This window comes from Salmo salar, chromosome ssa24, assembly GCF_905237065.1.
Source record: "Salmo salar chromosome ssa24, Ssal_v3.1, whole genome shotgun sequence".
Taxonomy (NCBI): Eukaryota; Metazoa; Chordata; class Actinopteri; order Salmoniformes; family Salmonidae; genus Salmo; species Salmo salar.
Window position 1 is genome coordinate 41,252,008 of NC_059465.1, and position 17,160 is coordinate 41,269,167.

The following is a 17,160-nucleotide window of genomic DNA, read 5'->3' on the forward strand; positions in this document are numbered from 1 at the left end:
GTTAATGTAAAGACAAATGATTGTGCATATTTGTTTGTCAAGTTAATTTACGAAAATCACTATTTAGCAAGTTAGCTGACTAGCTAGCATTAGCCAGCTAGCTAGCTGGTGTAATGACATGAGTATGACATTGTAATTTGTGTTGTTTAATGTTTTAGGGACTCCTGAGAAAACCAGCAAACCAGGCTGTCATCTTGGGAAACAGTGGATGTAAAGAATCTAGCTAGCTAAAGCATTTACTGCAAATTTAATGTACAATTGTGTAAGCTTGCCTTGCCGTGCAATGCATCTGAAGTAACATAGCTAGCTAACTATTTACTTGCTTATTGTGTAGTGGAGGATAAGAAGACCTGTATGCTTATGGATGTGTAGCTAGCTATAATATGTAGCCGATCTGTGTATGGACCCTAAAACGTTAGGTTCTGAAGTAATATTCATACCAATCTATGAACCTCAGCTATCATAGTTGTTGTATCAACTTCAAGTCTGAATGGCATTAATGAAGCCTATGAATTGAGTAGAATATAATAACTTTATTGTGCCAAGGATGCAAGTCCTATATACATGTACTGTAGTTATTTCCACGCATGAGATTCCCACATTGTAGCCTGTACATTAAATATATATTCACTGATCATGTATTCTTCCTTGGCAAATAAAAGGTGCGGTTCAGGTATGAATCTCTGAGACATTCTTTTTCAGTCATATCAAACTCTGTTATTTGAATGATTCTGTGTCTGCAGGTATGTATTACAATTATACACTTCAACAGTGTTTACCACTCATGGGACATCAATGATTACACATTGTAACTATGCAATAAGAGTAGAAACATGATTTAAGTAAAAGCTGATTTGTTATCCATATATACAGAAAAAAAACTTTGCATCTAACACCCTTCATCTGCATTAATCTGAGGACACAGGATAGTATTTCAATGAGACACTTAATTTCAACCAGTGGAGAATGTGAAATGCTTTATTGAAAGAAGTTCATTATCCAGGTGTTATAAATACATACTACATGCATTATAATTATGATAACTGTAATATTATATAATAAATACAACTTCAATTTGTACTTCAATGCACATATGGTGTACATTATAAAATGCTACCCTAATATTCTCTCAGTTCATCACAATTACAGTGTCTCTAGCCGTGTCTCCTAACCAGCCTTGGGCCCCCAGTTGGCCCGAAGGTTATCTTAAGATCGGGTGAGGTGGCGATAACCGGACTGCAGACGAGAGACACGGTCAGTCATCTTAAATCAGCAGGTAAAATGGAAAACTGACCTTGGATCATTAACAATGGGACTACTACATCTCTATCTGTATTTCAATGTAAAGCATCTATTTAATAATACTTCCTGTTGACCCAACCAAGTGACCTTTCACCTATGATCATGCTGTGCCCTCTGCTTCAGCCAGTTCAGATGCGGGAGGGGATCACCAACACAGCTGATATAACCTAGAGGATTTAGGGAGAAGGGAGAGAGGGATGAAGTGAAGGAGAGAGACTGTTATTATTGTGTGTGTGTGGTCTCACCTGGTGTCCACACTAAGTGTTTCAGTGTTGCCAACTCCTCAGTAAGGAAAGTAGCTATATTGGCTGTTCTAAAAGCCGCTAAATGACGTCATCACCTAATTTGCATTTTACATTTACATTTTAGTCATTATAGCAGACGCTCTGTACATTGTGAGCCATAATTGGCCATGTAATTGTGATGGACGCTGTAGGACAGAGGAATAATGTCATGGGAGAGACAAAAAGTGAGTAAAAAACACCCTAAATGTGTTTAGAACTACAAATGAGCAAGCTGCAGAGAGTGGCACACAGCGAATAAGAACCAGATATTTGATGCCACACTCCTTCAGCACTTTATGGACAGAGGCATTGTCAGTCCCTATCCCCAGGAGTTTCTCTTTTTTAAGACAACACTTCTCGAGGAAAGCCACAACAGCACGGGCTATAGATTTGGCATCTCCTCTCTCCAACTCAACAAGCCCCAGAAATGTTGATACAATTGTCTGCTTGGTGCCACTAAAGTACCTTATCACAACCCCCAGGTACTTAGAAACACTTACATCCGTGGACTCATCAAGGACGAGGCTGAAACGCTGGTCACCCTCATCTGTGACCAACTTTTTCAGAAATTATGGTGCTAGAACACCATTAGTCATTTCTGTTCCTATGCATTTTGAAGTGGGTAGCAGCAGTGGAGTCTGAGAAAGCAGCTCTACATGCTTCTCCAATGTGATCACATGCCAGCATGGAACAGTGTTCAGCAATAGCTTATGCCATGGTGGCTTCAGCCTTTTTTGCAGAGTCAATTTTTTTTTACCATAAATGGCAGCTTGTTTTGGGTGGAACTGTTATAATATGGCTATGTATGCCTTTTGAGTATGTTTTTGAGTTGTCATGTGTTTTTTTACATCACTAAGTTTGGCGTAGAAATCAGCCTTACAATACAGGCAGTATGCCCTTGTATCATCTCCAGTAAACGGCTTTAACCAGCCTTTGAATTCAGGGTTTGATTCCCCACTCATTTCTGTATTTTTGAGCGTATTAGTTTGACTTGAGACATGATGAGCTAGCGAGCCAGCTAGATGTTTAGCTTATGTCACATAGAGGCACACACACAGTGGACAAGGTGTGTAAGTGACTGAGGCTGTGTGAGTCAAATGCAGTGATTTATTTTAGAGAAAGAACATTTTACATTTACATCCCAGGGCGGGATCAGCTTGCAGTCTGGACGTGGAGGGGTGAACATCTCCTGCTCTGACTGCAGCTGGAAGGGACTGCTGCTTGAGGACTGGGCCGCCTGTGAGTGCTTTGGGACGGGGGTGGGGCCCACGGCAGCACCCGCTGCTCGTTGAGAAGAGAAAGAACAATACAGTGCTTTCACGTCAGTCTCCAATAACACCAGAAAAAGTTGCTTGATTTGTTGCTAGTCGATTTTTTGAAAATGTGTAGCTAGAGGGGTCTGAAAACACGCTAAATATAGCGACTAAGTCGCTAAGTTGGCAAACAGATACATGAGGACAAACAATAGAAGATAATGTCATTATTAGACATAAATACCACTTGAAGCTTGATGATGATTTGAATCAGCTGTGTAGTGCTAAGGCAAAAAAAAAATGTGCACAGACAGGTGTTTGGAGCATTCTGATATGCCACAGCTGGTGAGGTGTCAGGTCGCCTCTGAACTTGAAGGGTGATTATTCCAACTCTCCGTGAAATGCTGCAGATCTGCCCGCAGACGAGGTAGGAACATATCCCACACTGAGGAGGTGGATAGAATTGGACAGGTCAAGGTATCCTTCTTCCTCCAACCTGTGCATGTGAGACAGGTTCCATGTACAACAAGACAAGAGAGGAAGAGAGAAAAAGAACACAGAACAGTTTAATTACCTCTGGTTATGGACACTTGCCAGCAATAAAGCTTCCACGGCCTGTTCCTCGGACAGTGAACATCTGGCAATATCTACATTTTCGACCCCTTGATCAGCTCGCACTCTGAAAGTAAAGAAAATAGCTTGTTTTATGTAGATATGAAAACAATAACTGAGACATGACCGTTCAATCTAAAGCAGCAGATGTCATTTTCAGGATACATCAATACAGCACAGAAAGCTTAACACCAGACTGGTATTGTGGTTGTTCATTAGGTGATGGGAAATATGCAACATGTATACAAAATAATATACTTACAACATTGTACGTTGAAAAAAAGCATTGGAATTAAAAGTGAAATGTTTAAACTGCTTCATTATTTATGTATTACCAATTGATGAAGAACAACTCCAATTTCATACATCATTGAAAATTTGTCTAGGAATAAGTAAGAATAAAACAGTTAAAATAACTTCTTAGATTTGATGGAGACATTATACATCTTAGTACCTTGTATCAATGTGGACGAGAGACGGGTGCAGGAACAGTATTTTTGCCGAGCAATGCAACGAAGCTGGATCATTCTGGCAATGATACCTGCACCATCTACACGTTGCAAAGACTCCCTAACTCTTCGCCATTGTACACGATGGCATATTGCTCGGAGATTTCCTTTGACCATTTTAAAGCTGGCATGGGGCATCCTTGCCTAAATGGCGCTGACTTTCTGGTCTAACTCTTCATCTGACATATCAGAATAGCATTCCCTGACAGACATATTATGTTCTTTCATCCTTATGTAAAAAAAGCGAACTGTTTCACTGTCTTGAAATGTGATTATATATCGACTATGAAACAAATAGGACATGGTGTCACGTCCTGACCATAGAAAGCTTTTATTTTCTATGGTAGAGTAGGTCAGGGTGTGACGGGGTTTTGTCTAGTTTATTTATTTCTATGTTGGTTCTAGTTTCTTTTTTCTATGTTGGGGTTTTGTCTAGTTTATGTATTTCTATGTTAGTTGTTGTCACGTCCTGACCAGCAGAGGGAGTAATTGTATTAGCTTTGGTCAGGACGTGGCAGAGGGTTTGTGTTGTGTGTATGTTCTAGGTAGGTTTTCTATGTGTAGGTTGGGTGCTGGACTCTCAATTGGAGGCAGGTGTTTCTAGTTGCCTCTGATTGGGAGTCCTATAAACAGGTGTGTGTTTTTCTTCGTGGTTGTGGGTAGTTGTTTGTTAGCACTGCTTTTGTTTAGCCTGCTACACTGTCCCTGTCGTGAGTATTGTTTATTGTTTTTTTCCTATGGATGCTTTGCTCGTGTTTTATTAAAAAGATGAGTATCCACATTCCGTCTGCGCCTTGGTCCCATTCTCTCTACTACGACGACACATGTGACAGTTGTAGTTCTTTTTTTCTATGTTGGGGTTTTTGTATGATTCCCAATTAGAGGCAGCTGGTTATCGTTGTCTCTAATTGGGGATCATATTTAAGTTGTTGTTTTTCCCACTAGGTTTTGTGGGAGATTATTTTGAGGTAGTGTATGTTTCACCTCTTCGTCACGATTTGTTATTTTGTTTAGTAGTTTATTTGTATGTCTTGCATAGTTTTCCGTTATAATAAAATGTGGAACGATACACACACTGCGCCTTGGTCTCCTTCGTACGACAAACGTGACACATGGCCTGCTTATGAGTCGCCATGAAAGAAAGTTAGATTAATTCAACTGAAAGTTGAACAGGCGTTTGTAGCTAAATGCTTTTGGTTAGCTTGAGAATAATAATTGCATCAATTAATGTAATATAGTACAATGTTATGAACCGACACTGAATTGTATGAGTTAACTACTAGCTATGTAAAAGTTGGACGGAAGAACGCCCAGTGCTGCTTACCTGAGATGCCATCATCACACAGTCCTTCTTCGTAGGTGTCTGCTATGACTTCCTTTGTGTCGGAAAGAAAGGCTGAACAGTATTGGTTGTATTGTGGGTGCAAAACTCATGACTATGATTACATTTCCATTATCAGCAGCATTTAGGCTGTCCACTTTGAAGAACTGACACAGAATAGCCACATAAGGAATGGAACATATATGACCAGGGCCTGCTACCATTATAACCTATACAGCTGTCAGATGTGGGCATTATCAAGCAAGAACTGAGATGGAAAGATAATGGAGAAAGGTCAAGGAAAGCTATTTTCATATAGAGGGAGGGGACTCTATACGTTATGCAAAGACAGAATCCTATAAAGGTAGGACTCGGTAATATGACAATTTAGTCTTTTTCATGGAAGGGCTCGGCTCTGTTACATGTGTAATAGGGTCCTTCCATGGAAGGGCTCAGCTTTGCTACTCTGTATTAAAGTCTATATTGAATTCACAAGTTCTCGTAAGAGTGTTATATTTCTGAGGCAATATTCTACAACAGTAGCCAAACTGACACTATAAAAACTGGCCAAAATGGAGGGTGGTTGATAGCGAAATTAAATTGGAGATTTGTCTAAATATTTTTTGGAAAAGTTTTGCGCTCCATTACAAAACATTTGATTGTAATTTTTTTTTTATTACTTTGAAGCCTTGTTTTTGCTTTCAGAACATTCAGATTTTTTTTTATTTTAAGTTTTGTTCTCGACAAAAATACATCCATTTGTTGCAAGTTGGGGAGGGGAGCTAATAGCTGAACAATAGACTATTCAACCATTACTAAAGAATAGTCTAATAGTCGAGCTAGGTGTGAAAAACCCCCGTGCTATCACAGACCAGATTTGCCTTAACGACCAAGGGGAGTTACACGGAACCGGAACCGACTGCGTGCGCCATCGTGCGCAAATTGACTTTTGGTTGTATGGAGGGTGGTTGATAGCGAAATTAAATCTGAGTTTTGTTTTCAAATACATATTTTGTTCTCTAAATATTTTTTGGGGGAAAAATGAATACAGATTTGCGCTCTATCACAAAATATTTGATTGCAACATTTTTTTTAAATCTTTGAAGCCTTGTTTTTGCTTTCAGAAAAATAAGACATCCATTTGGTGCAAGTTGGGGAGGGGTCTAATAGCTGAACAATAGACTATTCAACCATTGCTAAAGAATAGTCTAATAGCCGAGCTAGGTGTGAGAAACCCCCGTGCTATCACAGACCAGATTTGCCCTAACGACCAAGGGGGAGTTAGAGCACTGCTTATGCTTTTGGGTCCCAATGCACTACTGTGTTTCAAACTGACAATGAATGGGCAATATAAACCAAATAATGAACTGATAATTGTGCACAACATCAAATGAAACAAGCAGGGAGCAAGTTTCGAACCCTCAACCTTCTTGCCAGAAGTCCAGCGAGCTATCGACTGTGCACCTAAAGCATGCTCAAGCCGCAGTGTCGATAGAGCGCGTCCTCGCGGTAGCTTGCTACTCAATGTAATAGTAATGACTTTCAAATAAGTTACCTTACACGTTATGTTGGCTGACAATTTGTTAGCTATGCTGTCCTTACGAACCACATAGCATATCATTACAGCAGTATTTACCGGTATGTTAGCTATTTACCTAACGTTAGTAGTTATACATCAAACTTGACAGTGTATTAACTATAGGCTAACTACCCAACATTTATTGACTTGATTATTCCCGTCATTCTTAGCTTAGCTAAATGTTATAGTCGTTGTGTGTTCTCAATGGACATTCGGGTGGTTTCATAAATTCGCTCTGGCTATCTACTCCGATTTCAGAACACCCGTTGAATATGGCCGGTGTCAGTAAACGTCGGCAAACAAATGCGCAATTCAATTGTTTCCAGCAACACAGTCACCAACGACTGAAAACTGCCTAACCAGCTCTGCTAGGGTGAGTAAAATGGTCAAAGTGGTCTCATTTGTGTCTGGAAGTTGCTAGCCAACGTTAGCTTGGGTGCTTGACTCCTGTTGTAAGGCCAGAACGCTCAAATCAACCCTACTCCTCGGCCCGAACGTCCAGTGTGTGCTCCGAGAGCAAAACGGTCTGAATTTACCCAGAGGGTTTTTTTGTTTTTTATGCAATAGAAACACCATAATATTAATCAAATTAATTAAGCAAGTACCAGTCAAAAGTTTGGACACACCTACTCATTCTTGATTTTTCTTTATTTTGACTATTATTTTGACTATATTTTGACAACATTGAAATCAGTTAAGAACAAATTCTTAATTACAAGGACAGCCTACTCCTTCCTCACCGTCGGGGAATTGAACCCTGGTCTCCCATCCGGTCCGCACGACACAGGGATTACTTTAGCTAAATAGCCCAGTATTGCGACCATTACTTTGTACAGCGCCATATTTTCCATTCCATCCTAACAGATGGAACATCCTACAAGCACAGCCTACTCCTTCCTCCCCGTCGAGGAATTGAGCCCCGGTCTCCCTAGTGCCCTCCCCGTCTATGGTAATGCCAATATGAAAGACTGTCAAATGCTTCTCAAAGATGACCTCTGTTGGTCAAACTAGCACTAGCTTGCAGTAACATAAAAAATGGCTGACAATTAAATGATGCGCCGCAGAATGCTGCTGCAGCCTGCAAGGTGTGGCGCAGTATGATGCAACTTTTAAAGGAGGAACCACTGTATAGCCGACCTAGCTTGCTCATTAAGGTCTTATAAACTTCTTAGGGCTAGGCGTCGACAACTTCCGGTGATATTGGAGGGCGCGCAATTCAAATAAATAATCATAAAAATTATGGATATTAAACATTTAGGTACATACATGTATCTTATATTGGTTAAAAGCTTAAAACCTCTTCCAGTTCCCCCCCCTATTTTCAATTTCCGCCTGAAGACATACCCAAATCTAACTGCCTGTAGCTCAGGCCCAGAAGCAAGGATATGCATATTCTTGGTACCATTTGAAAGAAAACACTCTGAAGTTTTTGGAAATGTGAATTGAATGTAGGAGAATATAACACAATATATCTGGTTTAGATAATACAAGGGGAAAAAAAACATCAGTTTTTTATTTTTATTGTTGTTGCATCATCTTTAAAATGAACAAGAAAAAACAATCATTCAGATAGGATGATGGGAACAATTTCAGTGAAAAACATAAGAGGGCAACAGTACTTGTGCAAAGTTTCAGAATGATAACTTCCGGAATGAGTGTGCTACATCAAATTTAGCATGAAGTCACCCAGGTGTCCCACACAAGTTACCAAAATGTACCCAAGTGGCCAAATTGGTGAAGTTATACATTTTGAAGCAAATAACTATATACAAAATACCTAAATGGTATTGTAACACACCCCCAAAAAATTGTTGAAAAAAATATTTATATAAATGTACAAAAAATACGGGTAACTATTTACAAATCAAATGTATTTATATATCCCTTCTTACATCAGTTGATGTGCTATACAGAAACCCAGCCTAAAACCCCAAACAGCAAGCATTGCAGGTGTAGAAGCACGGTGGCTAGGAAAAACTCCCTAGAAAGGCCAAAACCTACGAAGAAACCTAGAGAGGAACCAGGCTATGAGGGGTGGCCAGTCCTCTTCTGGCTGTGCCGGGTGGAGGTGGGACAGGTAGCACGTCCGGTGAACAGGTAAGGGTTCCACAGCCGCAGGCTGAACAGTTGAAACTGGAGCAGCAGCACGGCCAGGTGGACTGGGGACAGCAAGGAGTCATCATGCCAGGTAGTCCTGAGGCATGGTTCTAGGGCTCAGGTTCTCCGAGAGAGATAAAGAAAGAGAGAATTAAAGAGAGCATATTTAAATTCACACAGGACACCGGATAAGACAAGAGAAATACTCCAGATGTAACAGACTGACCCTAGCCCCCCGACACATAAACTACTGCAGCATAAATACTAGAGGCTGAGACAGGAGGGGTCAGGAGACACTGTGGCCCCATTTACACACTTTCAATATTTGGAAGACCCTCAGTCCTCTACACAATATTGTGCTGCTGATGCCATGTGCCATAGCAGTCTCTTTCTGCTGTAAAGCAAAGGGTCACCAAGCATGTGGTGCAGGTGATGGGGGACTTCATTTTGCATAGAACACAACGACGCCTCCATGCTGTGCCCTTTTTGCCCTGAGGCACATCCATGCCTGCAGAAATAAATTTGGGCAGATGAACACTTGTTGCAGGAGCAGAAGGGACAGGTGCAGTGGTGCTGTAGTCAGCAAGCTCCCTGATGAGCAGCTCTTTGAAAGCTAGCTGTGAGATGGGGGGCTTTCCACAGCTCTTAGCAATTTCCTTGTGTAGGATGAATGCATTCACTACAGCAATGTCGATGAAATGGTAGAAGAAAGTCTTGTACCATTTTGTCGTCTTGTGCAGAACATTGTAATAACCTATCAGCGCATCTGACAGGTCCACACCGCCCATGCTCTTGTTGTAGTCCTTCACAGCAGCTGACCCATTAGCGCTCTTCACCCGCCTGACTACGTTATCGCCACTGTAGGATTTGTGGACTGTTGTGCACATCAACACCTCTCTGGTATCCATCCACTTTACAAAGAGCAGGCCATCTTCAAGGATCCATCGCATGGTACCCCGCTCAGCGCGCTTAGGCATGTCATTCACCTTTGTCTTCGGAAAGCCCACCCTGTTGTTGCGAATGGTGCCACAAGCCCACACATGCCGCTTCTTCAGGTCTGTAAACAGGGTAGGGCTTGTGTAGAAGTTATCCACAAACAGTTTGTAGCCCTTCCCCAGCAGTTGAAAATCCAATAACTCCATTACAGAGTCGTAGCTAAGTCCCTTACCGGTAGCACAACTGTTCTTCCCCTCATAAACAAAGAAATTGCAAGTGTAGGCACACACAGAATCAGCCAAAACAAACAGCTTGTAACCCCACTTGGTCGGTTTGTTTCTCATATATTGTTTGAGGCCGATTCTGGCCTTTGAGGCTACCATCCTCTCATCTATGGACAGGTTCTGTGCAGGCTGAAAGTAGGTCTTGCAGGCATCAACAATGCTGAGGTAGAGAGGCTTGATTTTGCAGAGTCTATCAAATGTTGCTGTGCCTTTCTTCTTGTCATTCTCTTCATCATCTTTTGGGTCGCTGATATGAAGTGCCTGTGAGAGAACCAGAAACCTTTTGCATGACATGACAGTCATGGGGAAAGGCAGTTGGTAGAGAGATGATGTTTTCCAGTAGTCCCTCAGGGTTTTCAGCTTCACCAGCCCCATGTAGATGACCAGTGAAAGGTAGCAGAAAAAGTCTGAAATGCAAATGGGCTTCCATGCTACTTTTTTGCCTGCTTGCTTCTTCGCCCCATACTTATTTGTGTTAGACACGAGAGAATCTACAACTGATGATGTGAAAAACAACTGAAAAAGCTGAAGGGGGCTGTAACCTGCAGTCATGTTCAGCTGTGGTCCTGGATTCCTTTTCGGCCTAAATGTTGGTTGAGGTGGCTCCACGTCTGCTTCGAGGACAGTGTGCCACTCGTCTGTCCCTTTCTTGGCAGGTTGCACACTTCCCCTCCTCCGCTTCTTTGTCAGTGCCTTCCCACCTCTAGATGGCCCAGGAGGTGTGGAGCCAGAGACAGCAGGGGTCCGGCTGGATGGACCAGCTTCAGTGGGGGATGGACACCTTGACATTGGGGGCTCCCAATCTGAGTCAGTGGCACTGTGAAAGAAAAAAGTTCAGTTAGAATAGTTTCACGTATGAGCCCAGGTATAATAAACCGATATATATAGAGTACAGGCAACATAGTCACTAGGTTGAAGTGCTGTTCCATTTCACTCTGGCCATTGTTGTGGGCCTGCCCTCCCCTCAACAGCCTCAAATAGGCTCTTTCATGTGGGGGTGGGGTGGAGTGGCAGACACATGCATCTCAGCCATGCTCCCTCTAATCCACAATATGTTGATTGAGTGGTCGCTGTGTGGGTTTGCTGTTACATTCTACTCCATTCCATTTATTTTAGATATATTATTTTTTTTATATATATATATATTTATTTTATATATACATACACATATATATACACATGTATATATATATATAAATACACACACACACACATACACATACACATATACACACACATTGTCTATGGGTCATACGCATACATACAAACATACCCCCCACCCACAATGTATAGCCAATGAGTACTTTACACATTTCATGACATTTTTATATATTGCAAATAAAATGTTAAAAATCACGAATAATATTTGATATTAAGTTCTTGTTAATCTAACTCAGTGGTTCTTAACCTTGTTGGAGGTACTGACCCCCACCAGTTTCATATGCGCATTCACCGAACCCTTCTTAATTGGAAAAATAAAATTCAAAACATAGGTATATATATTTTACTGGTGCACAAAATGAACCGTGCATCAACATCAGTGTTCAAAGAACAAAACCATTCAAACATGATTTTCACACAAAAACAAAAACATAATAATGAATATTTACTGCAAATCAGTGTGACTTCTGCTGTTGCCTTTCAGAGACCAGTTCAGAAATGCGCGGCTTCACCTTGGCAAGTGCCACTCTCATGTCATTTTCGCAACAAAGTCTGTTCCTTTTCTTCGTTTTTATGTCCAGCATCCTCGAAAAGGATTGCTCGCAAAGATATGTTGTAACAAACGGTATGAAAATCTCCAGAGCTTTCTTAGCAATAACAGGGTACGTTACCATTTGTTGACACCAAAACGTTGAGAGCGTTGTTGTTCTGAAGAGTTGCTGTTGAACCTGGCTCTGCTGAATTTCAATGATTTCATCGAGGTATTCATCGATGACATCTGTTGTCTCAACACTAAACGTGAACGGCTGTCTCACACATGCTGGATATGACTCTCTTGTAGGGAAGTATCCGTCGAGACTTTGCAAGCTCATCTAAGTGGGTGGCAATTGCTTGCTTCAGTTCCGCGGGTACAGAAATGTCTCCGATTCCAGATACATCTTCGATCTTACTTACACAGTCGTCCAGCAGGGGAAAGTTTGCGAAGTTATCGTTCTCTGTTCGTCGTTTCCATAACGGTAGCTTTTTTTGAAAAGCCTTCAGGTTTTCTTCCGCTTCGATGATGTTGACTCCACCGCCCTGCATCAGTTGATTGAGATGATTGAGAGCTGCGAAGATATCAGCCATGTACGCTAAAATGAGAATGAACTCAGAATTTTTTAAGCAATCTGCATGACGATGTTGGTGCTCTTGCAAAAACAGGGCTAATTCCACACGCACGGCAAAAACACGATTCAGCACCTGTCCCCGGGATAACCACCGAACGTTAGAATGGTACAGAAGTACCTCGAATTCAGAGCCCATTTCTTTACACAGCTCACTGAAGATGCGGTGCCTCAGAGCACTATTTCGCACATAGTTCACGCATTCCACTACAATTTTTAATACTTCTGCCAGTTTTGGAGGCAAGGTTTTTGTTGCCAACGCATGCCTGTGCAGAATACAATGCGTAACAATGATGTGTGGTGCATCGGCTTTCACTAGCGCACCAAAACCAGACTTTCTTCCCAGCATGACTGGAGCTCCGTCCGAACAAACTGCAGAAACCATATCCCACGAAAGATTGTTGTCTTTGAAGAAGTCATCCACAAGTTTCTTCACATCGGCTGCCTTAGTTGTTGTCGTAAGAGGCTTACAAAATAAAAAATCTTCCTTTATCACGTCGTCTTTCACATAGCGCACAAATACAGCAAGCTGGCTTAGATTGGAAACGTCTGTGGTCTCGTCGAGTTGAAGGCTGAATTTTGCCGGGCTTGAAATCAGATCTGCAACTACTTGAGCCAAGATGTCTTTGCTCATGTCCTCTATTCTGTCGCTAATGGTGTCAATTGAAAGAGGAATTTGGGATAACTTAACCCTTTCACGCGTGAGTTCCAAATATCTCTAACGGTCGCCCCAGCGTGAGTTTTTTTATGCACGTGATGTTCGAACGTTCTCTCCATTCCAGGATGTGATTGATACGTAACAGTGCATTTAATCCGCGCTGTCCTCAAACCAAAGCATGCAGACTGTTTTTATTTATAGGCTGTTTCAACTTCAATTTCAAATGATTTTCTAACAAGTTTTTATTTTCTAAGAACAGTTTGAATTTAGGTGTGTTCCGCCTCCTCATTCATTCACATAAAAATAGTCATTTTTTCTTTTGCGGACAATTAAATTTTTGGGACATTTCTGACCCGGACAAAATTCCCCAAGCACTTTCCAATTGTTTGTGCAGTTCAGGTCTGCAGACATTTGCTAATCTCCCGTCAGAACAGGATCTGCACACGTGTTCACATTTTCCATCTGTTGCCCTCATTGTTTTCGTTACTAGTAATAACTTTGGAAATGTGTGCGTTTCTATCAAAGTAAGTGCATTATTATGTTGTAATTGTAGCGTACTGTATGTATGGAGCATAATAGATTTGTGTATATTCTTTATAACCGCGGACACGTGAGGTAACGTTACACATTTTATAACCTTTATGTTATATTCAATCGTGCTTAGGTAGCTAGCTACATTCTTCTATTAGCTCTGTAAAACAATCCTAGTTGCGTCGGAGAAGTATTAGCTTGTGTTGTATTTTGAAGCTACCCTGACCTTATGACTCCCTAGTGGCGCAGCGGTCAATGGCACTGCATCTCAGTGCTACATCTCATCACTACAGACACCGTGGTTCAAATCCAGGCTGTATCACAACTGGCTGTGATTGGGAGTCCCATAGGGCAGCGCACAATTGGCCCAGCGTTGTCCGAGTTTGGCCGGTGTAGGCCATCATAGGTAAATAATAATTTGTTGTTAAATGACTTGCCTAGTTAAATAAAATAAAACATATGACCATGGTTTGTTTATTTGGTCTATTCAGCATAGCTCTGTTCTGCCCTGCCTTGCCCCCTTGTGGAGCTCAAAAGTTAGTTTCTTACTGTTATAACTCAAATCTGTGATTTTGTCAATGCAATAAACTATTTTTATAGCAGTGTTTATTATGTTATTTGTAATATTGTTTTATTGCTATATCCTTATATTGTATTCTAATTAATAATTCCTCTTTATTCTGTACTTTCAGAAACCACAAACAGTATTTGCCAATATCATAACTGGAACTGGACATCTTTCCAGCTGAAGATTGAGGACAGCTTTTGTATGCTAACATACACTCCTTAACAGTTTTACTGGATGAAAACACATAGGCCAATATGTAATAGTCGTCTATTTTATTGAAGTATTGGTAGTTGGTTCAACAACAATTTGTTTTACTAGAGGACAAAAAAATGGAATATGCATAACCCATATTTAATATTCATGCAGTGACTGAATAACAACTGCATTTCCACCCCCACCTCTAAAGGCATAGTATCATGGCAGGTCACCTGTCAGGTCAGTCAGTCACTTATTGCTGCAGATGTGCTCAATAATGCTTGAGCATGTGATACTCCTCAAAGCATGGTGAAATACATAGAGGTGTATCACAAGCTAAACACATGTATTTTGTCATCTTCCTCTGCTTACTTCTCCTGGCGCCAGACAGGCAGACTTTGCAGTGCCTCCGTGTGCGACTACCTTGAGCAGCAGTTTGATGGACTTTGCAGGGAAAATGCCGTGCAGTGAGGCGTAGGGGATTGTCTACAGCAGGGCGACCCCTAGTGGAGGGGCGCCGAGGGGTGTGGTGCTCCTCCAACAGCTCTCTCATGAGGTTCTCTCTGTATTTTTGGTAGGTAATTACTTTACCTATGAGGGAGTGGGGAGGATGAGGAAAGTTAGAGGATGATGAGGCAGTGGGTAGGTTGGTGAGATATTGTCACTGTAATTGCATAATGGATTTGTATGTGAACTGTACATCCAATTACAAAAATACCTTGTTCAGTAATCATCTCACCTGTTAGTTGGCGGTGAACTATGCTGCCGTTGAGGATAGCAGTGTCGATCAGCTGGAAAAATATCTTCTTATACCACTTGGTCGTTTTCCGAGTGCATTCCACAAAGCTGTTTATAATGTCCGCCTTATCCACGGCTCCCATTTTGAGGTTATAGTCTAGCACACAATCTGGTTTGATCTTTCTCTCTCCCGTCAGGTGGTCCACCTTCCCTGTGGCCCGACATGGTTGCTGTATGGACAGTGGAGAGGACATGGACGTCTCGTTTGTCATGCCACTTTACTGCCAGCTGTTGACCGTTCTCCTGGAACTCCACCTCCCCTCTCTGCATCTTCCTGCATCCGAATGGCGGCATCCCCTTCCTGTTCGACCTGACTGTGCCACAGGCCCCTGTGCTGTTGGAGAGCAGATGCTGGAAGAGTGTGGGACTGCTGTACCAATTGTCCACGTACAAAGTGTGTCCCTTGCCGAGATGAGGAGCCAGCATGGTCATCACCACGGACCCGGACACCCCAAGCCCCTCATAATGTTTGATGTCAGTGGTGGACCCTGTGTAAACTATAATATCCTGGACAAATCCTGTCTTCACGTCGCACATGACAAAGAACTTGACCCCAAACCTGTGCCTTTTGGAGGGAATATATTGACGGAACGCCAGCCTACCATAACATCAGGGACTCATCAATGCATAGGTCCTTGTATGGCACAAAGACCCGACCAAATGCTGATGTCAGGCTGATAAGAACAATTCTTATTTTGTATAACGGGTCACTTAGGATGGCAGTAGCATTGTTGACGAAATGCAGGCATCGCAGCAGAATTAGGAAGCGGTCTTGGGAAAAGAGGGTGGCAAAGAAGGGAGTTGCAAACATAGGATCTGTGCTCCAGTAGTCTCTTAGGGAGTTCTTCTTTACTATCCCCATGAGGAGGACTGTCACCAGGAAGGTATACATTTCACTAATTGTGGTTGTCACCCATTTAGCGAGTTTCCCACTCACTCCTGGCTCTCTCTTCTCCTGTAGCTCCAAGGCATAGCGATTGTTTCCCACGAGCTCCTCTGTCAGAAACAACTTGAAGCACTCTGCCTCAGTTGGAAATGGCAAGGGGCGTTGCACTCCAGACTGGGACTCGTCAAAGCAAACAGCACGGCCAGGAGGAGTGAAATGACTGGCGGCCTTCCAGCTACTACAGAACTCTTGTACTTCATCCACTGTCGGTCTGCCTCCATCACCACCAGCATCTTCAAAGGGACCTGGTACTTCGTCAGTGGACAAGGGAACCTCAGATTCAGGGTTCTCAATGGCTACAAGGTTGGGGGGCAGCTCTTCACTGTCACTGTCAGAATCTGATTCCTGACTTTCATACTCAGACTCATTGTCAGAATTTTAAAAAATCTCCAGAATTTCCACATTTGTGAGTTGTCTCCTTTTGAAAGACATTGCTAATGCTACAGCTTAGCTCACTAGCTACATACATAAACAACAACACTGAATGGCTCAGAGTGAGAGGGTACGTGATTGACTGCCGGCATGCGTCACTTGTATCAATAAATCACCATCAGAAAATGTTTTGTGTGGTAATTATTTCTGTATTTACTGTTTTATTCACGTTTTCAATTCTAGGTGACAAATCATGCATTCCGATTCTTGCATAGATTGTAATGGGCACATATTATGTGTGTAAAATACTTATTTGAAGGTTATACTGATTATGATGAGCTAAGCTAATTCCAGCTGTGTGTATGGAGCCATGTTTGTTGACATACAATGCATTCTGGGTTTCACGTAATCGTCTGACCAAAGATGTTATAACAAAATGAGGTGAGTAAGAGTTCACTCATTTTTTGAGGACTTCTGGAAATGAATGGTGGGATGTGAACGACGGTAGACACACCCCTTCAACGTGCATACTATAAACAGACCGGACTCATCTTGTCTGTTATTATCTTCGGTTTCTGTGAGGAAAAAAAT

At 41.9% G+C, this 17,160-nt stretch overlaps 2 protein-coding genes, 1 long non-coding RNA gene and 1 pseudogene across 4 annotated transcripts; 1 reads left to right on the forward strand and 3 right to left on the reverse strand.

Annotated features, from left to right (window-relative positions):
- Nucleotides 1–8,384: 8,384 nt before the first annotated feature.
- LOC106585892 (piggyBac transposable element-derived protein 4-like) lies at nucleotides 8,385–13,243 on the reverse strand. The gene is made up of 2 exons (XM_014172616.2): nucleotides 12,010–13,243; nucleotides 8,385–10,994 (listed from the first exon to the last, which is right to left on the reverse strand). Exons 1-2 carry the CDS (start codon nucleotides 12,114–12,116, stop codon nucleotides 9,302–9,304), a joined length of 1,800 nt encoding a protein of 599 aa, XP_014028091.2. The 5' UTR covers nucleotides 12,117–13,243; the 3' UTR covers nucleotides 8,385–9,301.
- An 811-nt stretch (nucleotides 13,244–14,054) lies between these two features.
- Nucleotides 14,055–14,980, forward strand: LOC106585896 (uncharacterized). Of its 2 annotated transcripts, none has more exons than XR_006761802.1 (3): nucleotides 14,055–14,096; nucleotides 14,383–14,457; nucleotides 14,841–14,980. It is a non-coding gene; the product is annotated as an uncharacterized lncRNA (long non-coding RNA). The 2 variants fall into 2 exon arrangements; XR_006761801.1 differs by having other exon boundaries at nucleotides 14,845–14,975.
- LOC123730407 (piggyBac transposable element-derived protein 4-like) lies at nucleotides 14,514–15,334 on the reverse strand. Its single transcript, XM_045706981.1, has 2 exons — nucleotides 15,193–15,334; nucleotides 14,514–15,044 (listed from the first exon to the last, which is right to left on the reverse strand). The coding sequence occupies exons 1-2, from the start codon at nucleotides 15,332–15,334 to the stop codon at nucleotides 14,725–14,727; spliced, it is 462 nt and encodes a 153-aa protein (XP_045562937.1). The 3' UTR covers nucleotides 14,514–14,724.
- Nucleotides 15,335–15,341: 7 nt separating this feature from the next.
- Nucleotides 15,342–16,574, reverse strand: LOC106584148 (piggyBac transposable element-derived protein 4-like; annotated as a pseudogene).
- Between the last annotated feature and the right edge of the window lie 586 nt (nucleotides 16,575–17,160).